The 19,327-nt window shown below is 58.3% G+C and overlaps 1 protein-coding gene across 1 annotated transcript; it reads right to left on the bottom strand.

Moving 5' to 3' along the window:
- Window positions 1-1,390: 1,390 nt before the first annotated feature.
- On the bottom strand, window positions 1,391-18,750 carry PTTG1IP (PTTG1 interacting protein). Its single transcript, XM_082839531.1, has 6 exons — window positions 18,581-18,750; window positions 11,848-11,900; window positions 9,986-10,094; window positions 5,731-5,905; window positions 4,944-4,990; window positions 1,391-3,198 (listed from the first exon to the last, which is right to left on the bottom strand). The coding sequence occupies exons 1-6, from the start codon at window positions 18,678-18,680 to the stop codon at window positions 3,152-3,154; spliced, it is 531 nt and encodes a 176-aa protein (XP_082695657.1). The 5' UTR covers window positions 18,681-18,750; the 3' UTR covers window positions 1,391-3,151.
- Window positions 18,751-19,327: the final 577 nt, after the last annotated feature.

The following is a 19,327-nucleotide window of genomic DNA, read 5'->3' as shown; positions in this document are numbered from 1 at the left end:
GTCCTAATCCAACCTGACCGGGTCCTTACGAGGAGAGACGAGGACACAGACACACACGGGACGAGCACGCGGGGACACGGGGAGGGGACGGCTGTCCACATGCCCAGGAGAGAGGGCTCGGGAGGGACAGCCCTGCGACCCCTGGGCCTCGGACTCCCAGCCTCCAGACTGTGAGACGGTCGATACATGTCTGTTGTTTAAGCCCCGAGTCTGCGGTGCTTGTCATGGTGACCTGAGCAGATACCCCACGGCCCACTGAACCCCCTCTGTGGCTGTTACAGAGCACGGGTCCTGAAGAACGGCTGGGGGTCACAGCCAGGGCCCTGGGGTCGCAGATCCTGGCACCCAGGCTTTGCTTTCTTCTGCCGACCCCGCCGGCCGAGGTCGCCAGCCGGCGGGTGCCTGTGCGGGCTGGGAGAGCAGAGCGCCTCCATGCTGACCCCGGCCGGGCGACCTTCTGGTGCGGTCACCTGCAGCGCACTCCGACATCCCTGGAGGAGGTGGGCCTGGTGCAGCCCAGATGCTCAACTAGGACCGGCGTGGGCCAGGGTGGGGGAGGAAGCGGCCCCAGCTCAGGACACATGACCCTGGTGCCCCCCTCGGGGAGGGGAGAGGGGCGGGAATGTGGAGTCGGGGTCACCAGGGCCTGGGGTAGCCTGAGCAGGGGGAGGGGAGGGAGCTGGCCCGGCTCTGAGGCCGGACCCTCGGCCACCACGCTCTGGAACCCAGGACCACGGGGTCAGAGTCGCCGAGCAGGCAGGCTCCTCACGGGCTGGCACAACCTCTCCGTCCCTCGGGTACGGGGCGCCCGGACCCTCCTGGGAAAGGGGCCGGCTCCCCCAGGCAGCCACCCAGCCTCGCTCCCACCACGGTTTCCCTTCCCTAGAAGCCGGGTCCCGGGGTGGGGCTCTGAGCCGCTCGGTCCCGGGCGTGGATCGTTGCGCCTCCTCCCGGGGGCGGCCAGAGGGGCCCGCAGTGCCCGCCGCCCCCTTCCAGTCACCGTCAGCAGCCCTGTCACTGAAGGCAAGCTCCCGTGCCCAGTGCACAGTGAGGCCAAGCCAACCAGAACACTGCAGTTTGGCGCAGAGAAGGGCCCCGCGAGGAGACGGGTGGCTCGGGCTCAAAACACCCCTGGGCCTCAGGGTGGGAGATGTCTGCTGCTGGTCGCTTGCTTCAAACAGGAGAGCCGGGGACTCCGAGCTCAAAGGTACAGCTGCTGCCCCTGGAGCTCTCTGGACCTGCTCCCAGCGCTGCAGGGGTGTTAGGAGGGGGGCTGCTCATTCACACCGATGGGTGCAGAAGCCCATCTTTACCCAGACAGTCCCGCGGTCCTCACCCCCCAAGCAGTCACGTCCACACCGCCCAGAAATGACACACAAGGAACGCAAAGCATCGTCAACAAAAGCGTGTATTAATCTGCTGATTGGAAACTGGTTAAAGAGTAAGGCACTCAGGCTTACGGTCTCCGTGAGGTTACGGTTTCTGGCTGCTCTTAGTACCGTTTCAGAAGCTCGTGACTGCAGCGGCGCTCCCGGGCGGGCTCCGTGCTGTGCGGGAGGACGGCGCCCGCCGTAACGCCCGCTCTAACGCCTCGCAGACTCGCACTCGCAACCCGGCTCTGCTTTCAGCTCGGCAGCCTCAGGTCCAGAGAGTGACTTTACATCCACACGAGCTACCGTGTTAATACAAAGTTCACTGAAGTCTATCACAAAGTTTCTTTTATGAACAAACAGTAGAAAGTAAAGATTTGCAAACTGTTATAAAATACTTAGGAATGTTTCATAATACTTTCATTGCTATCAAACGCCCAAGAAACCAGAGAGATAAGACCAAAGAGTTTGTTAAAGGCTGTTTGTGAAACTTGAAGGTAGAACTGTTAAATCAAACAGATCTGTGTAGCTAACAAGGCACGTGCAACCGTTTGATGACACGTCCTTTGATCACTGGGTCCGCGTGAACTCGCTCACTTCACGTGCTTGTTCACCCGCCTCCCCAAAGCTCAATGGTTTTCACATTCAAAGCAATTTGGCAACTAGGACTATTTTCAGATTTAAGAAAGGCTGTTCACGGTGACTCCACGGTCTGCTGTCCCTGCCAGGAAGCGCTCAGACCATTTACTGCAGTCACGCGTCTTGATCTGGAAGAAAAGGAACCACCACGTGTGGCCATGGAAGGAAGTTCCCAGAACACGGCCGAGACAAAGGAGCAGAGGCCGGAGCTCAGGTTGTCGGCCAAGCAGGACAGCCACCAGCGTCTGTCGTGCGTGGAGATTCCATCAGCGGCCCCGTGGAGCCTGGCCAGTGCAGGCCCCTGCTCGCCGGGGGCGGACCGGTGGTCACCCAAGAGCCCTAGGTGACCGTCGCAGATGGCAGGGCAGGTCTGATTCAGGAGACTCCGCCCCTGGGGCCTGAGGCCTGTGGTTAGTGGGGCGGGAAAGGCAGGCGGAGCCTCTTAGACACGCCCCCCTGCCAGCCACACACCAGCACCTGACCGACTACTGCCCTTCAGAGAGGTTTTATAATTCGAACTTTTACTGGAAAAATATCTTGATGTTCCAGTAAAGAGACACACTAAAAAGTCATCCCATAAGTGGCCTGAACTTTGACAGTAAAGCTGTTGGTGGAATCTTTTAGGTGGGAGAATAAAATCCAAGAATTCTTAAAAAAAGAAAAAAAGACATAAGGTGAGTTTAACTACCGCTCAGTGCTATTCGGTATAGTCAAGGTCAGAAAGCAAACCCTCGTCCAACTGCGTCCTGTACCCTGATGTCAACGGCAAGTCGTCTGTGCTTTTCTAGGGAAATGACAGGGGCTGGGGGGTGGCCCCAAGACGGACTGCAGAAGCCCCACTTCCTGCGCGTGGAGCTGCGCGGGCCCGGATGCAGGGAGATGGTCTGCACTGGCTCGCAGACGGAGCAGAGGCCAGGGATGTGCAGTTTCCTCCCCAAATGAGCAACAGAAAAGCCCTGACAGTCTTAATGTCTCAAGTGACTAAATACAGAAATCAGAGAAGAGGGAACAGAAGCTCCCAGGCCTGGGCCTGGAGGGCAGCTTCCCTCCCCAGGGTCAGAGGCGGACGGGGCAGCGGGTCCCTGCTGACCCACAGCCCGAGGAAAGGCGTGGAGTCCGCTTGCCGTGCCACGAAGTGCGTCTCAGTTGTTCTCGAATCTAGCATACGGGTTTTCTTCTCTAAACAAACCTGAAAACAAAACGGGCCTGATTAGAAATGCACTCAGCCAACAGGAAGCGAGGGTCAGACAGCAGCACATGGCGTCTTATATGAAGATTTACTGCGGCCAAAAGGGAGCTGGGTGCGCTAATAGGCAGGTTCAAACACTACCCTTCACCTTTTCGTGAACGTCACACCAGAGGCGACTTGAAAACTGAAGTGGAATTTATTGGAAACAATATTTCTAAGAAACACAGATCCTAAGAAATAGACTTGTTTGCTGATTCTCTCAAAGGGAAATAAGAAATTTAAAGCCACCGTTTCTTCCCTCAGTGGCTGGCTAAATTATACGGAAGAAAACAAAACAAAACCACCTTGCTTCGGCTATTCTTATAAATGCTGATTAATTTTCAGAACTAAGGCCACACAAAGAAGGTGGCGGTCAGTTTGCCTGTGAAGGAGCTAAGCGCCCAAAGACTCGGCGTTTTCTCTCTGCGTCGTGGCAACGCGCCCTCTCCCCTCTTTAAACACCTGGCTGCACACGCAGCTCTCCGGAGCCACTGCAACAAATCTACTTACCGCAGGGTTTGGGGGTGGGGGACAGTGGGGGAAAGCTAAGGGGGGGGGAGAACGCCCTTCTGTCAGAGCAACAGGGCGAGCTCAGCCTGCGGGGGGAAGCGCTCAGCCTGGGGGTGGGGCGGAGCGCACAGCTGGTTTTGGGTAAAAAGCTATCACGTGCCAAATACCGAATACTAGCAGTCTTGTTAAGGCCCAGCTCCGGCTCTACTTCTAGTTTAGAGGGAAAACACACAGAAACTGCTTTGTGATAAAGAAACCAAAGGCCTTCTAACGTCAAGAGACGGGTTCGTCTGCGGTGCATGTGGTGTTCATAGGGCCAAGCACCTCCCTCCCCCTCCCACCAGCAGCTCGAAGGTTCCCCACAGCTGAGGCTTCCTTCCAAAGTCCAGGCCACTCAAAGGGCTTTACACAAAGGGCACAAGAGAATTCTATCAGTGCAATTAAAGGGCAACTGACCAGCTCCAAGACAGGAGCACAGGGAATCCGTGACTGTTCCAGAAAAGGCCTCGTGCAGGCCGAGCAGAGCAAAGGTCCAGGACCCCATCACGACCTGTGCTACGTTGTGTGTGTGTGTGTGTGTGTGTGTACACGCACACGAGCACACAACCATCTCGTCTTTTATTTACATTAACGTTAAAATCAGATTTCAAAAAGCTTTCCATGATTTCCAAATTTCATCGGAAACCAAGTGCCAGGGAGCAGAAAACACCAGTGATATCGGTGGTTTGAAAATCAGTACAGAGCCAGCTGAACACAGAAGCAGGTTCAGTGCTCTCAAACACCGAAAAAATAGTCCCCCCACTGAAAGCCTCACCAAACAAAAGCCCAGAACAGAGCCTGGACACAGCTCCCGGGAAACAAGCGGTCCAAGGCCTCAGTGTGGGCACTGCTGACTCGGTCAGGAGGCGGGCCGGGAGCAACTCCAGCACAAGGGGGAAGGCGGGCAAAGCCCCGCAGGTAAGGGACTCACCCCACCGCAGGGCAAGCAAGCCCACAAGGCGGCAAAGGCGACAGCACTTCGCCAGCAAGCAGGTGCCAGGAAGGCCGGCAGAGGCAGAGCACTCGCGGGCCTCGTCTTACGGGCACTGCCCCCAGTGCCCCCCACACCCTATAGCGGAGCTCGCCAGGCGCTGGGCGCAGCCAGGACGGCCAGGCCAGCTCCTGCCGACGGGGATGCAGAGCCAGGCGATTCTCACCGTATTTCTTCCTGATCTCATCATGTCTCGACTTCATCTCTGCTCTCCTAGAAAACACAGAAATCCTTTTCAGCAGCCAATTACAGTGTACATTTCGTGTGTGTGTGTGTGTCTGCACGGCTTGTGGGATCTTAGCTCCCCGACCAGGGATCAAAGCCAGGGCCCCTGCAGTGGAAGCGCAGAGCTCTAACCACTGGACCGCCAGGGAAGTCCCCACAGTGTAATGCCAACAGCTGTGCCTTTCACTCCATTGTGGCCTCCGGGAGCCAGAGCCGGGTGGTGGCGGCTCTGATGTGGCCACAGCCACGCTCCCACCGGGACAGGCAGGGTGCTGAGCACGGACCCCTTCATTTCAAGGAAAGCAATTCCAACACCCCGTACTGTGACTGGAGACATTTTTTTCCGTATGAAAACGAACCAATCAGCAAAGACCTTACGCTTGTTCTGACGATGGTTAGGAGCTCGCAGGAGCCTCGGCAGGCAGCTGCGGGCTGACAAGCCCCCCGCCCCCCCCCCCCCCGCACACGCCTCGGACAGACAGGAGAGCCCAGGCAGAAGCCTTCCTCCCGCTGAGCCCCCGTGGGCTCAGAACCGGACGGGCCTCCAGAGGCCTCGCCGGCCCAGCCCCAAAGTCCCAGCTGGTGGCCACCGGCCAGGTCCCTGCCACGCGGCTTCCCACCCTCCACGCCACCACCGAGAAGCCCCCTTGGACGCCCGACACGGTCCTGACTTTCCCACGTGGAGAAAGCTGGGACCGAGTAACGGCCCCCCGGTCGCGGGGCCTCACCGCTCCTCCTGGCGGACCCGGCGCTCCTCTCGCTCCCGAGCAGCCCTCTCCTCGCTCTTGTCCGGCCGCCGGCTCCGCCTCCTCCCGCAGCAGCAGAAGCAGCAGCAGCAGGCGACGCCCAGGAGCAGGGCGCCCCCAAGCACCGACAGGGCAATGATCAGGGCCTCGAAGTTCACTGCCAAGGCAAAGGCGCACAGTCAGGGCCCCGCTCGCGGCCACGCCTCCTCCTTGGCGGGGGGGGGGGGGGGGGGGGGGGGACGACGACGGACGGACGACGACGCCCCCGCCTTCCTCCAGCCTGCTTCTGTGACTTAGTCACCATTTCCATCAACCTGAAGCAACAGGTGGCTTTTCTCATCACCTGATGCTGAAAAGCTGTTTCCAACCTGAGAAAAGTTAACAAAACCAGGAAGAAAGAGAAGCTCCGCAGTGCACTCAGCTGCTACAACACTTGAAACTCAATCTCACGCAATCAGATGCTAAGCCCGACCGACCGGCTTCCGTGATTATCTAAGTCAAAGACCAGAGCCTCCCATCTGCTGCCAACAGGACACACGTCTGCCCGCGCGGGCAGAGCACCGGCTGGAGCTGCGGCCCAGGCCAACGCCCAGGGGCTGGAGAACGGTGACTGTGATTTCCTGTCCAGACCAAATGCACTCAGAACAAGCTGCAATTCTTTCCAACTTCTCTTGAGGATTTACAAATTAAAACCAGTCAGTCGGTACTTTTCCACTCCATTCAAGCCAGAGCCTATCACAGGACAGGCTGACACCTTCCAGTTAGCACCACCCCGCCCCGCCCTGGACAGCGGTGCGACCATCACAGGACGGCCTCCTGCCGCATAGAGCTCAGAGCTCGTAAGCTCGGGTGCCACTGGTCTCTTGGTTGGGGGGAGGTGGGGTGGGCTGGGGTCTGGAAGGTGAGAGCTCCTCCTCGGGTCGGGGAGGGAGACACCAGTGCCCGGGTGCCCCCAGCCCCCCTCAGGCTGCCAGTGTGACAGCACTCGCTCTGCCTTCTGAGCTTTGAACCATGTGGTTTTTCCTCCTCTGACCTGTTCTGGAAGTGCCAGAATTGCAAGATACAGTAGTAACAGGAGACTGCCACAAGCAGGTGGCGTAACTTTTTGACTAGAGAACTCGAGAACAATCAACTTTATTTACTTTTTAAAATAAATTTATTTAATTTATTTATTTTTGGCTGCGTTGGGTCTTCGTCGCTACACGTGGGCTTTCTCTAGTTGCGGCGAGCAGGGGCTACTCTTCATTGTGGTGTGCGGGCTTCTCATTGTGGTGGCTTCTCTTTATTGTGGAGCATGGGATCTAGGCGCACGGGCTTCAGTAGTTGTGGTGCACAGGCTCAGTAGTTGTGGTGCACAGGATTAGTTGCTCCGCTGCATGTGGGATCTTGCCGGACCAGGGATTGAACCCGTGTCCCCTATGTTGGCAAGTGGATTCTCAACCACTGTGCCACCAGGGAAGTCCCGAGAACAATCAACTTTAAAAACCGACGAGGGACTTTCCTGGTGGCACAGTGGTTGAGAATCCGCCTCCCAATGCAGGGGATGTGGTTTTGATTCCTGGTCAGGGAACTACATCCCACATGCTGCAGCTAAGAGTCTGCATGCCACAACTCTGGAGCCTGCGAGCCACAACTAAGGAGCCCACGTGCCACAACTAAGGAGCCAGTGAGCCACCACTAAGGAGCCTGCCTGCCACAACTAAGACCCAGTGCCACCAAAATAAATAAATAAAATAAAATTTAAAAGAAACCAAGAAAAAACAAAAACCCATGAGACCAGTAAGACAGCTGGCTCTAAAATACACCTGCCCCCACAAGAGCTTTTCTGATTAGCAGCTAAACCCAGTTATAAAACAGAACAGAAATTCCACCATGATGGGAAGCTGAACTATGGGCTTATTTCCGAGAAATCTACTCTAGGACGTACTAGACCTGAACAGAGAGAGACCCCTGTTCCCAGACGAGGGTTCAGACGGTAAAGACCTTGCTGTTCTCCAACTGAACGTGAGTGTGTGTGTGTTTGTTTGTTTGTTTGTTTTTTGGCTGAGCTGTGCAGCATGTGGGATCTTAGTTCCCCGACCAGGGACTGAACCCAGGTCCCCCGCAGCAGAAGTGCAGAGTCTTAACCACCGAACCACCATGGAAGTCCCCTGAACACCTATATTTAAGGTCGTTACAGTCACAACCCCAATGTTGCCTAGAACTGGTTAAGACGATTCTACAGTTACTTGTAAGAATAGAAGCACCTGTGGCACAGGGCTGAGGAGTGTGAGGTGCTGCCCGACGGGGTGGACCGCAAGGCCCCACCCGCTCGGCTCCTGGGGATGAGGCCCCAGCTCCCTGCAGGCCCGAGGAATAAACCCGACGAGGCCAGCACACCTTCTCTCAGGAGCCGGGGTACCGCGCCCTCCTGTTACCACAAAGTCTGCCCCCAGCGCCCCTGCTCCCCCCACCGTGAGCCCGTGTGCCCCGATGCTGCCTGGAGCGGCATCAACGGGGGCAGCCACGCTTGAGAACCGTGTGGCCCACCGACTAAGGCTAGACGTGAAAGGGGTGCCAGTCAGCAGTGTGCTCCTGAGCGCATGCCCAGGGCGGGTGGGTGTCTGTGTCCAGCCCACGCGGGAGCACACGGCAGCCCGCACACAGCCCGGTGTCCACCAGTGCACCGCAGCGGCCGCCCACGGTGTCCTGAAGGATAGGCGAGCGCTGGACGTGGTCTGTGTGTTTTGCTGAGTGGCGATCACCTGCAGACTCACGTGAAAATTCACTGAGTACGCGGGCATTTGTATATGCACAAGTGTACACGCATGTGTGCACGCATGTGTCTGTACTTGCACGTGTGTACGTGTGTGTGTCCTCTGGAGTCCAGGGCCCAGAGAGAGGGAGCGAGGGCTCACGTGTGCACTGTGTTAGTCATGCTTCAGTTTAAAAGCATTTTAACAGTTAAGGTCCCAGATGCTGATGGTTGGTTCCCTGGGGCGGGAGCCATCTCTGCGGAACAGACGGGGAGGGAAGGTTCCACGGAGGAGGCGGCCGCCAACATGGAAGCAGACGGCCGTGTGGCCCAAGGAGCCTTTCTGGAGTGAGGGCAATAGAGGGAACGGCCAGCTGGGAGGATGTGACGGGTGTGCCTGCACGTGTACACGCACCCATACACACACACACTCCCACAGACACAAACTTCTGGGTTCCCTGGGTTTCAGCTGGTGAAATCAGAAGTGAGTCGTTTCAGATGGAGGCTGACAGATTCTGAGATGGAAATCAATTAGAAAAAAGACAGATAAAACAGATCATCACAATTCTCTGCAAGAGCACTGGCTCCTATGACCTGTAGCCAGGCGGCCTCCCGATGGCCCCAAACCAGAAGCCATAAAGGAAAGGATTAATAAGCCCAACTCATAAAAATGAGCTCCATGTGGCAACACACACCACAAACCAACCTAAAAGGCCACCTAGGAAACAACCTGGGTCTCACCTAGGGATCACTTCCCTTGGAGAAAGAGCAGGGTTAGGGCTAGGGCTAGGGTTAGGGTTAGGGTTAGGGTTAGGGTTAGGGTTAGGGAACGGATACGGTTTAGGGTACAGGTTATGGTACGACAACGGTTTAGGGTTAGCATACGTGTTAGGGTATGGGTTAGTGTTAGTGTATGCGTTAGGATTAGGGTTAGGGTTAGGGTAAGGCTTCGGGTTAGGGTTAGAGTTAGGGTTAGGGAACGGGCACAGTTTAGGGTTAGGGCTAGGGTTAGGGTTAGGGTTAGGGAACGGGTACAGTTTAGGTACAGGTTAGTGTACGACAACGGTTTAGGGTTAGCGTACGTGTTAGGGTACGGGTTAGTGTTAGTGTACGGGTTAGGATTAGGGTACGGGCTAGGGTAAGGCTTCCGGTAAGGGTTAGGGTTCGGGTTAGGGAATGGGTACGGTTTAGGGTGCAGGTTAGGGTACGACAACGGATTAGGGTTAGGGTACGTGTTAGGGTATGGGTTAGGGTATGACACTGACACAGGTGCTGACACGCCACCCACATGGCCCCGGGACGTGGGGAGATACCTGCAGAGCAGAGCCAAGGCCGTGGCCTTCAGGGCAGCCTCCAGACCCGGACCGGCCACTTTCCCAGACGCCACTGCTCTCACCGGCCTCCCCCACCTCCCCACTCCTGGCAGCTTACATTAACTGAGCACAACCAGAATTTTCAAAACGGCACTGGTTTTGCAAGAAGCCAATGAGAACAGCGACTTACCCCAGCACACGCCCCAGCGCGCAGAGCTCAGCTTGCAGAGAGAGCTGGGCGGCAGGATTTTGGTCACCGGGTAGTCTAAGCACGCCTTGTCAGTGTTGCACCAAAGACACTGCAAGAGGCAATGACAAGGCATCAGACGCGTAAATGCTGAAGGGCCAGCCCCGCCGGCCACACTGCTGTCCCCCCGCGGCCCCCTTCCCAACACTGGCTCATCGCCGCCAACCCACCAAGGCCCTCCTCACTCAAGCCCCTTCCACCAGGCGCCCTGCCGGCCTCGCGGCCTCCTTGCTGGTCCCCGCCCGGGGCCTCTGCGTGGCCTGCTCCCCTCGCCCGGATGCTGCCCTCCCTTCCGAGGCACCACCTTCCAACACCCAGAGCATCCAGGCGTTAGCCGCCTGCAGGAGGGACCGAGCCAGGCATGGGTGGCGTGGTGTCCGCCCACGGTTATCACCCTGTAAAGATGCTAATTTGATCTCTAGGACTGAACCAAGCGGTCTGTCTTATTGCTGGCTGTCTTAAAGATGATTCTACTAGAGCGCAAGGGCATCTGTCCAGCACCGCAGAGCTGGAGAAAACCTGGCAGGTGTGCCCGAGTCCCTGGAATGCACGGCAGAGACCTGGCCAGCACGCCAGCCGAGGGGCCCAGAGCCGGGCAGGCACTGGCACAGATGTGAGGTTTGGGTCAACCTAACAACCCGCCCAGGTCAGGACGTTCAGGATATTCTCAAGCTTGAAAGTAAAGATTTTACTAAGTTTTTTTCTTTGAAGTTTTAACAGGATGGAAAGTCATGGTATGTTTTGGTCCCAAGTTAGGGTGAAAATCTGTTACAGAAAAATGTTTTAGTGAAACCTGGGGTCCCAGGGCCACTGACACAGTGTCCACGTTGGTGTCTTGTGTTCAAAATGACAGACAGCAGGGAGGCCCTCTTCATTTCGGCCGTTTCAGAATTCCTTCCATTTCAGTGGTTCTTTCCTGGCTTAACAATTTCTGGGAAATCCACCATTTTCAAACAGCTCAAGTTTTAAACACCTAACTTTCCATTTTTACGTGACAGTTTCACCGAAAGCCACGTGAGCTCACTGGGAGGATAAGTTCTCTTTGTGCTGGTGTCGTGGCTGTTTGTCACTCTTGTTTTTTAGATTAATGAGGTACACGCACGTGGTGAACAACGCAGGGGTGCCGGCAGATCCTTCCGGAAGCCCGTGTGCATTAAGGACTCGCACGCAGCGGGGTCTGCCCTGGCTTTCATCTGCACTTCTGACCTCACCTGTCTGGGTTCAGAGTGGGGGTCAGGCCTTCAGAGGAGGTGTGCACCCCGCTGTGGTCTAGGCACCCCCCAAGCCCACACAAGGAGGGCGAGCACGGGCACTCCAGCTCGAGGCCCCCTCAGCACTGCGAGAGCCCGGCGGGGGCCGGGAGGGCTCCGAGCACACCTGCCGCGTCTCAGGGTCCGTCCGTAAGACAAGAGGCCTCCAAGGTGGAGTGAGCCCCGTGGGAAAGCCCTGGGCACAGGTCAACAGTCGCAGACGAGGGGCTAAACGTGCTCCCGCCTCCCTGGCCCCCACCCTGCTGCCGGGCACCTCTGCTCAGGCCTGCGGGCCCCAGGGGCTCACACAAGTTCTGGGCTGTGCGAAACTCACATGCTTTATTTCAGGAGCGGAAGGAGCACGTGAACAGCACTCAAGTGGCATGTGCAGCTTTCACCAGACGCTTTAATATGCCTGAGAAAGGCTGTTAAGAGCCGTCATGAAAAATACCTCCACAAACCCCAGACCACAGAACCCGGGACACACACACGCAGCCCCGGAGCCAGAGGCAGCGGGTCTGCTTCTGGATCACACGCTGACCCTGTGCTACTTACAGAGACATTCTTCAGGCACTCTTCACAGGTTCTGTTCGTGTTCTGAGAACAACCTGCAGGGCAAGGAACACGCGTCACTGAGAATCCTGCGGCGCCACGCGGGGAGGGGTGGGCGAGTGACGCTCAGAGCCCGGGACAGGCGGCCCCTCCCGCGCCAAGCCTTCAGGCACGCAGGCCGGGCCTCTACAGGCAGGGCCCCGGGAGGACACACAAGCAGCACACATGTGGTCCTGACCCCAGGGGTCTCCTGGGAGAGAAGACGGCGCCGCCAGCAAGGCCAGCGCCTGCGTCTCACCTGCATGGTCGCACACCACTGACTGTCCAGTCAGCAGACACCCTGGAACCAGAGGCCACAGCGATGCCAGGCCAGACTCAAGCCAGGCCGTGGCCCCCTCGCCGGTCCCAACCCTGCGGAGCACCCCCTGCACCCCCAGGCACTCTTCACCGCACAGGTGCTACGGGAAGGGCTCAAACCCCGAGCAGCTGACAGCTCTAGAACGCAAGCTAAGCAGAAGCGAAGAGGTGGTGTACGAATAAAGGATTCCAGTCCACCATCAAGCAGCCGCTCTTCACCCCATGCCGCCCCTCAAGACACGCACACACTTGGGAGAGGCCTGAGCACATCCCATCAGCCACCAGGAAAGGCACGTGAGAATCGCAGTCAGGCCCCACTTCACACCCACCAGAACGGCTGCATTACAAAGACTGACGATGCTAATGGTGGTGACGGGGCGGGCGGGCTCAGCGGCTCAAAAACAAACACGTGCTCCTCCGAGACTTGGCAATTCCACTCTCAGTCTCGTACCCAAGACAAACCAGAACACACGTGCACAGGGACACCTGCACGGGGAGACATGCACAGGGGGCTGATGGCAACTTTATGTATAGGAACAGCTGAGAGCTGAAAATGGCCCAGATGTCCAGGCGCCCCGCATGCCCCTCGGCCTCCCCACTGGTCCTGAGAGCTGCCAGGTGGCTCCCCGGCCAGGGCCTCTGGGCGGCCTGCTCCTCCTGCCTGGATGGAGGACCCGACCCTCCCCGGGACCACCTCCTCCTAACACTCTGTACCCAAGGGGCAAGGGGCAGAGGTCGTTGGAGGATGGACAGGGAAACTGGTCCAGTCCTACAGTGGACACTCTTCAGCCCTAAAGAGAAGTCTTCGTCACACGTGATGACTCCAAACCACGTGCGTTGGGGGGGGCCTCCCGCAAAGGCCCGCAGCGCAGGGCTCGGGGATGGGCGGGACTCCTCCTCGGGGGCCGGGTGGGGGGAGGATGGGCTGGCTGGGGCACCAAGCCCCTGGAGAGGCCTGCTCCGAGGCTGCAGGAGGCCAGGGTCTCACAGGTGTAACTCGCTGGATGGTGCACGCAGGATCCCTGCACTTCACCGTGTGTAAACTTGATCTCAAAAGAAGGAGGCGAACGCTGAGCTCTCAGTGGTGAGGTGCACGGGGAGGAGGTGGGGGCGTGCGCGGCTGTAACTTCAAAACGCGACAGACCTGGTGGTGGGCGGAGGGCCGCTCACTGCCCAGGTCTCCCAACTTCCCTCTAGTTTCCAAGGTTTTCCTAATAAAATGCAGGGGAAAGAGCTTTAGCTTTAAGTCGTTTGCTAAGCAGGACTCACGCAGTAACTGCTGCTGCGAAATAGCTGGAGAGTTCGTCTATTCAACAGCCTTCCACGCTCCATTCTTAAAAACCAAAATCCTCTTTTATCTGAAACGAAAGCCCCTTCTGTGACAACACGCCGTTCTGCGCAGTCGCCATGAAGCAGCACCCTCCGCAGAGCCTCCAGTGGCCTGCTGCTGGGTTCGCGTTCAGCCGACCCTCAACTGCGTTACTCCCTCAGGCCCAGGAAGCTGGAGCCAGTTGGCGGCCCCTGAAATACCTCCATTTCTCAGAGGACTGCCGAGAGGGGCCCCGGGGCCCTGTGGACCGGCAGGAGGGAACGGCCCGCAGGACGGATTCGCAGTTCTGTCCACCAAGGGGCTGAGAGAGGACGGCACACGTGTTGCCAGGTCTTTGGTCTCCAGCCACTGTCCCCACTAAAAGGAAACGGGCAGAACAATAACGCCACAACCGGGGCAGAGAAAGGACAACACCGGCCTTGGACAGCTTGCAAAGCCAGAAAGTGGCACAAGGACCCAGAAGCCAGAGTGGAGGGGGTCCTCCTTGCCAAAGTGGCACAACTTAACGTCAGAGTGAATGACAGGAATGGACTCTCACCTCCTGAACACCCATGATTTCACACGGACACAGAATAAACACAGGGAAGGACAGCTAGCCAAGAGTCTCCGTCCCAGTAAACAGGGACACCAAGGCCACTGCGCCGTTTGCGGAGGGACAAGACGTTACGTACGGTGTCAGAGCACCCCCCGCCCCGGCTTAATTATACCTGTGAATAGAAAATGGCACCTGAAAAGTGATCGGAGATATCACCAAGACAACCTGTGACAAGAACGGCACAAAGTGACAGCAGGTGCCTCTGAGGGGTGCAGGAAGGACAGTCACCCAGTGGCTGAATCCCCCCCAGATGCACCCGAATCAAATCAGAGGAAACCAGACAGGACCACAAAGAGCCTCTGAGCACAAGGACAGGCTGAGGAGCTACTCCAGGGGAACAGAGGCTGAGAGACACGACACCTGAAAGCAACACGCCAGCCGGGGTCAGCAGACCGAGGACGCTACTGAGGTAACTGGTGATCTGTGTGCACAGTCGTGTGTTAAATCAAGGGTCCGGGATCGTACCAATGGTCACTGTGCAGACTTGACCGTCACGTTCCGGCTATGCCCTTCTTAGGAGACGCACCCTGGTGAATTTAGGGTAAATGGCCACATCACAACTTGCTCTCAAACGGTTTGGTGACAAGAGTAACAGGCAGCGACTTCCCTGGTGGTCCACTGGTTAAGACTCAGCGCTTTCACTGCAGTGGCCCGGGTTCAATCCCTGGTCAGGGAAGGAAGATCCCACAGGCCGCCAGGCACGGCCAAAAGAAACAGAAGCACGCAGACACAGGCAAGGAGCAGCAAAGCAAATATGGCGAAGGCTGGAAGAGCAGAAAGGACTCGGGAGTTCACTGTACCATTTATTCCTTCAACTGTTTCTCTAAAGCGCTGGGCAGGGAGGTATGGCGGAGACCGCACGCGCCTACCACACCCACTCTCGAGTCCTGAAGCACCGTGAGAGAGGCCCCAGGCAGCAGGTGCTACAGCATGGGCACTTCTTCTCAGGCCTCTCCAATTTAAAAGTCTGTGTGGTAACTGGTCTTGCGTGAACAAACCTAACCGACATCGGCTCCAAGATACACACCATAAACCCGTCCACCCTGGGGTCTCTGGGTCACGGGCCAGATGAGTCAACAGAGAGGCCTGGGAGGGGAAGGGCCAAGGAGACGGCCTCGCCCTTCTCCTGCTCCCGGCAACGCCAAGGTTCAACAGCCTCCCGAAGTCAGTTCAGAGCCGAGACAAGGTAGTGCCCTCCTCGCCCTTGAAAACACCAGGGTGTTTTTCGTAGTAAGACAGGGAAATACGTTAACCATTTGCAGCTGCCTCAGAGACTGGGCGTCAGCAGTCACTCACTGCATCTTATCTCATCCCGGAAACAGAAAACTTTGTGCTGAAAGCCAGAGACATGTAAACATCTGGCCTGAGTTTCCGAGGTCTAACGCTGAATGTCACCGTCCTGACTTCGGAAGGCCCGCGGCCGGGACTCTTCAGCTTGGACTCCCCTTACCAATGACTAGAGAACCTTAAGTCTCATGCTCTTGGGAAACTAAGTTAAAACAAAAAAGGTTCTCAGGACACACTAACCCATGATACATTTGAGTTCCTTCCTAAACTGCTTAAGCACAAAAGGACACACCAGTGTGTGTAAAGAGGGATGTTGTAAAGAAACAAGGAAGTGAGTCAGTGTATTTACCGTGGAACACAACAGGCCAGAGGGCTGCCTGCCTTCGGCAGCGCCCTCAGCAGTGGAAAAGCCCCAGGACCGGGCACTATGGCCATGCCGCACGGTGACAGGGCACAGAGTGCCCGCGCGGTCAATTTCACGTGAGAAACGAGGCAGAAAGTTCACCTAGACAAAAAGTCCTGGCTGTCCCACCGCCTCAGCAGAAAAGGGGGAGTGAGGAGGGCAGAGGGCAAAGGCTCGGACCCGTGCACACACCCCATGCCCCGCAACCTGCCTGGAAGCCCCCGTTCTCTGCAGCAAGACCGCTGTAAGGAGCCCCCGCCCCCAGCTACCCCGGCCACCACCAGCTCCTCCGGACCCCTCTGTTTAGGACAAGACTGAGTTCCCTTTAGGGGCTGCCTTCCCTCTAGATGTAAAGGTGAAACTCTGGGGTGGAGTCTGACCCCACACCCAGTTAAAGCGGGGTCCAAAGCCCATGAAACTTCTTTAATTCAATGAACTTCCCTCTGAAGATCTTCAACACCTTGTCGGTTCCTAACGTCTCCCCGCCACCCAAGTGCACAGTAAAGACAGACGTTAGACGTGGCTGGGCTTGGACCGGTCTGATGCTCCGTGATGGTTAATTTTATCTGTAGACTGGCTGGGCTGAGGGATGCCCAGAGAGCTGGTAGAACACTTCCTTTGTCTCTTTCTTTTAAGATTTTTTTTCTTTTCTTTCTTTTCTTTTTTTGTGGCCTTGCCGGGCAGCATGCAGGATCTTAGTTCCCCAACCAGGGATGGAACCCGAGCCCCCGGCAATGGAAGCGCAGAGTCCTAACCGCTAGACTGCCAGGGAATTCCCAAAACACTCTTTCCGGTAGTGTCCGTGAGGGTGTTTCCAGAGGAGACGAGCATGAGTTGGTGGACGGGTGAAAGCACCTGGCCCTCTCCAAGGTGGGTGGGCATCACCTAACCAACTGAGGGCCCGAACAGAACAGAAAGGCAAGGAAGGAGTCTGCTCTTTGTGTGAGAGCTGAGACGTCCACCTCCCCCTGCCCTTGGGCCTTCAGGCGTAGACTGGGCCGTATCCCCCGGGCTCCCCACTGCCTGGCCTCGAGGTGTGGCCTGCGCTACACGCCAGCTCTCCCGGAAAGCAGACGGCAGCTCATGGGGCTCCTCCGCCCCTCGGTCACGTGATCCAGTCCCTCATAATAACTCTTTCTCTATAGCTACGTATATCCTGTTGGTTCTGTTTCTCTAGAGTGATTTTTCCTAATACACACAGCATCCTTGCGAGGAAAACAAAATCTCTTAAATAGCGTAGTCACATTCCTACAGCATGACAAGTGGCAAAGTCTCACAGCAAGCCCGGGCTCAGTGTGGCTAGAAGAAGAGCCACTTTTCTCCTGAAATACTAGGATTAGAGTCCAGTTTCACTCCCAAACTGTCACAGGACATGCCCACGCAACCCACAGGAGTCTCTGCCCTTAAGTCCAGGGCGAGGGCAGGGTGAAAAGCTGGCAGTCAAACACCCCTGGGGCGCTTCCTGACACACCCACTTCAACAATACACACCCGGCGGCCTCTCCGGTGGCCACCAAGGAGAGGTTCTCCGGAGACTGAGGACCCTTGGCTCTCAGCCACCCAGTTTGGTAAAGAGCACTCGCACCACACTTGTGCTGAACAAGCCATCTGGGCCGGAAGTTCCCTATTCTGTGTCACTCGACTCTGCATTAACGAACAGTATCACAAACGTACACACAAGTACGCTTAGAAGGCGATGAGAAAAAACTCAAGTAGTCCTGCCCTGGAACCGACACCCCATGAGGTCACAGAGAGGAAAGGTGCTGTGCTGTGCTAAACAGAAGGTAACGAAGCCGCAGCTAACTGGCGCTGAGAAAACCCCCGGCCCCTCAGGCTGACCCAGGTCGGTTAGGCCACCGGCCCAAGGCTCGATTCCCCACACTAGCGACCACGCGGGGATGCCACACACAGCAGCCAGATCAAACGCTCCCAAGATCCCCAGCGGCTTGCAGACCACCTACAGGAAGCCACCCTCCAGCACCAGCGCTTCTGGAACTGCTGGGCCCTTAGGTCATGCACTCCCCTCACCACCACCCCCTGACTCTCAACTGCCGTTTCCTGGTCAGGCCCCCCTGGAACTCGTCGCCTCCACTTGCCGGTCACCACCGTGGGCCCGGCACCTGGCACAGGTAGTTACTGAGGACAGGGGGGATCGCCTAGCAAGGCCGCCCACCTGCCCACGCAGCGCGGGCCTGCAGAGCCCAGGAACCAGCGGCAGGGCGGGCTCAGCCCAAGCACCGGCCGCTATCCCTGGAGCTCCTCGGAGGGGCCTACTCCGCACGGTGGCGGGTGTAGGGGCCGCATACAGGCCTCCTCGAAGCGAGCAGGGCCCCCAACACACCAGCCGCGCCCGCACAAGGGCCCGGCCCCTGGACTCCGGCCGCCGACCCGCTGTGGGACAAGCGAGCTCCCCAGCTCTGCTTTCGACCCCGAGTCCACACCCGAGACGGCTCTTTCCGAGGGTCGTGGCGCCGCTGCGCTCGGCCAGGCCGACGCCGCGGTCCCGGACCACCCCGCATGCTGAGCCAGGACAAAGGGCCGGCCCACCGCCGTCCCCGAGCCCCGCCGCCCCAGGCTGCGGACCGACACTCGGGCGGCCCCCCGGCCGCAGACCGCGCGGGCCCAGAGCAGCGACCCAGAGCGGCTGCGACCCCCGGCCCTCCGCACCCCTTGACCCCGACACCGCGCCCCCCGCCCTCCCCCTCCGCCGCGACCCCGCCCCGCACCCCCGGCCCCCCCGCCCCGAGCCCGCCGGCTGCCCTCACCCTGCGCGGCGGCCGCCGGGAGGAGCAGCAGGAACAGCGCGGCGCCGCCGAGGGCCAGTCCCCAGCGCGGAGTCGGCCCGCGGACACTGCCGGACGCCATGGCGGCTGCGACCCCGCCAGTCAATCGTCGTCCTCGTCTGCCGGACGCGCAGCACCTCGGACCCCGGCCAGGCGCCTCCGCCCGGAAGGGCTGCGCTGCGGAGGTGGGCGGGGCGGCGGACGGGCCAGTGCGGAACAGGGGCCCGCCCCGCGCCGCTCGCGGTCCCGCCTCCCGGCGCGCGGATCAGTGCGCCTGCGCGGCGGGAAGGGGGCGGGCCGCGGGGGGGGGCCGGTGAGGCTCAGTGCGCTTGCGCGGTTGGGAGGGGTGGAGGAGCGCTCAGCGAGTGGACGGGAGGCCTTGCTTTCTGGCTTGGTTCCGCGGGCCTCGCAGAGCCAGCACGCTGGGGCCCTGACCCCAGCCCGGAAGACCTCCGACCCGGAGGTCACCTCCCCCGAGTCGGGGCTCGGGCCGCGGGGAGGGAGCGGGCGGGCGGAGGCCGGCTCCTGGGAGGTCTGCTGGACCCCGGCCCCGGACAGCGTCATGGAATGATGAAAACATATACTGCGAGAGTGCAGTTGCTTTCTTTTTAAGATTGTGTTTCCATAGCCAAAGTACAGTGGGGCTTTGGGTATTGTATAGGGAAGCCAGGGATACTTCTCCTAAGCTTCCTGGGGTCACTGGCTTGTGGCTTCCTGGACCAGCCTGGT

The sequence above is a fragment of the Leucopleurus acutus genome (assembly GCF_964270905.1).
Source record: "Leucopleurus acutus genome assembly, chromosome: 5".
NCBI lineage: Eukaryota > Metazoa > Chordata > Mammalia > Artiodactyla > Delphinidae > Leucopleurus > Leucopleurus acutus.
Note: the sequence above shows the minus strand (reverse complement) of the source record. Positions and strands in the feature narration are given on the sequence as shown.

Bases quoted from the DNA above. Each gene is read 5' to 3' on its own strand.
- PTTG1IP (XM_082839531.1), bottom strand. From the start codon at position 18,680: ATGGCGTCCGGCAGTGTCCGCGGGCCGACTCCGCGCTGGGGACTGGCC. The intron at 5,906-9,985 runs GTAAGTCGCTGT...TTGCCTTGGCAG, and splicing joins GCGCTGGGGCGTGTGCTGGG to TGAACTTCGAGGCCCTGATC. The intron at 4,991-5,730 runs GTGAGGCCCCGC...TGTGTTTTCTAG, and splicing joins CGGGTCCGCCAGGAGGAGCG to GAGAGCAGAGATGAAGTCGA.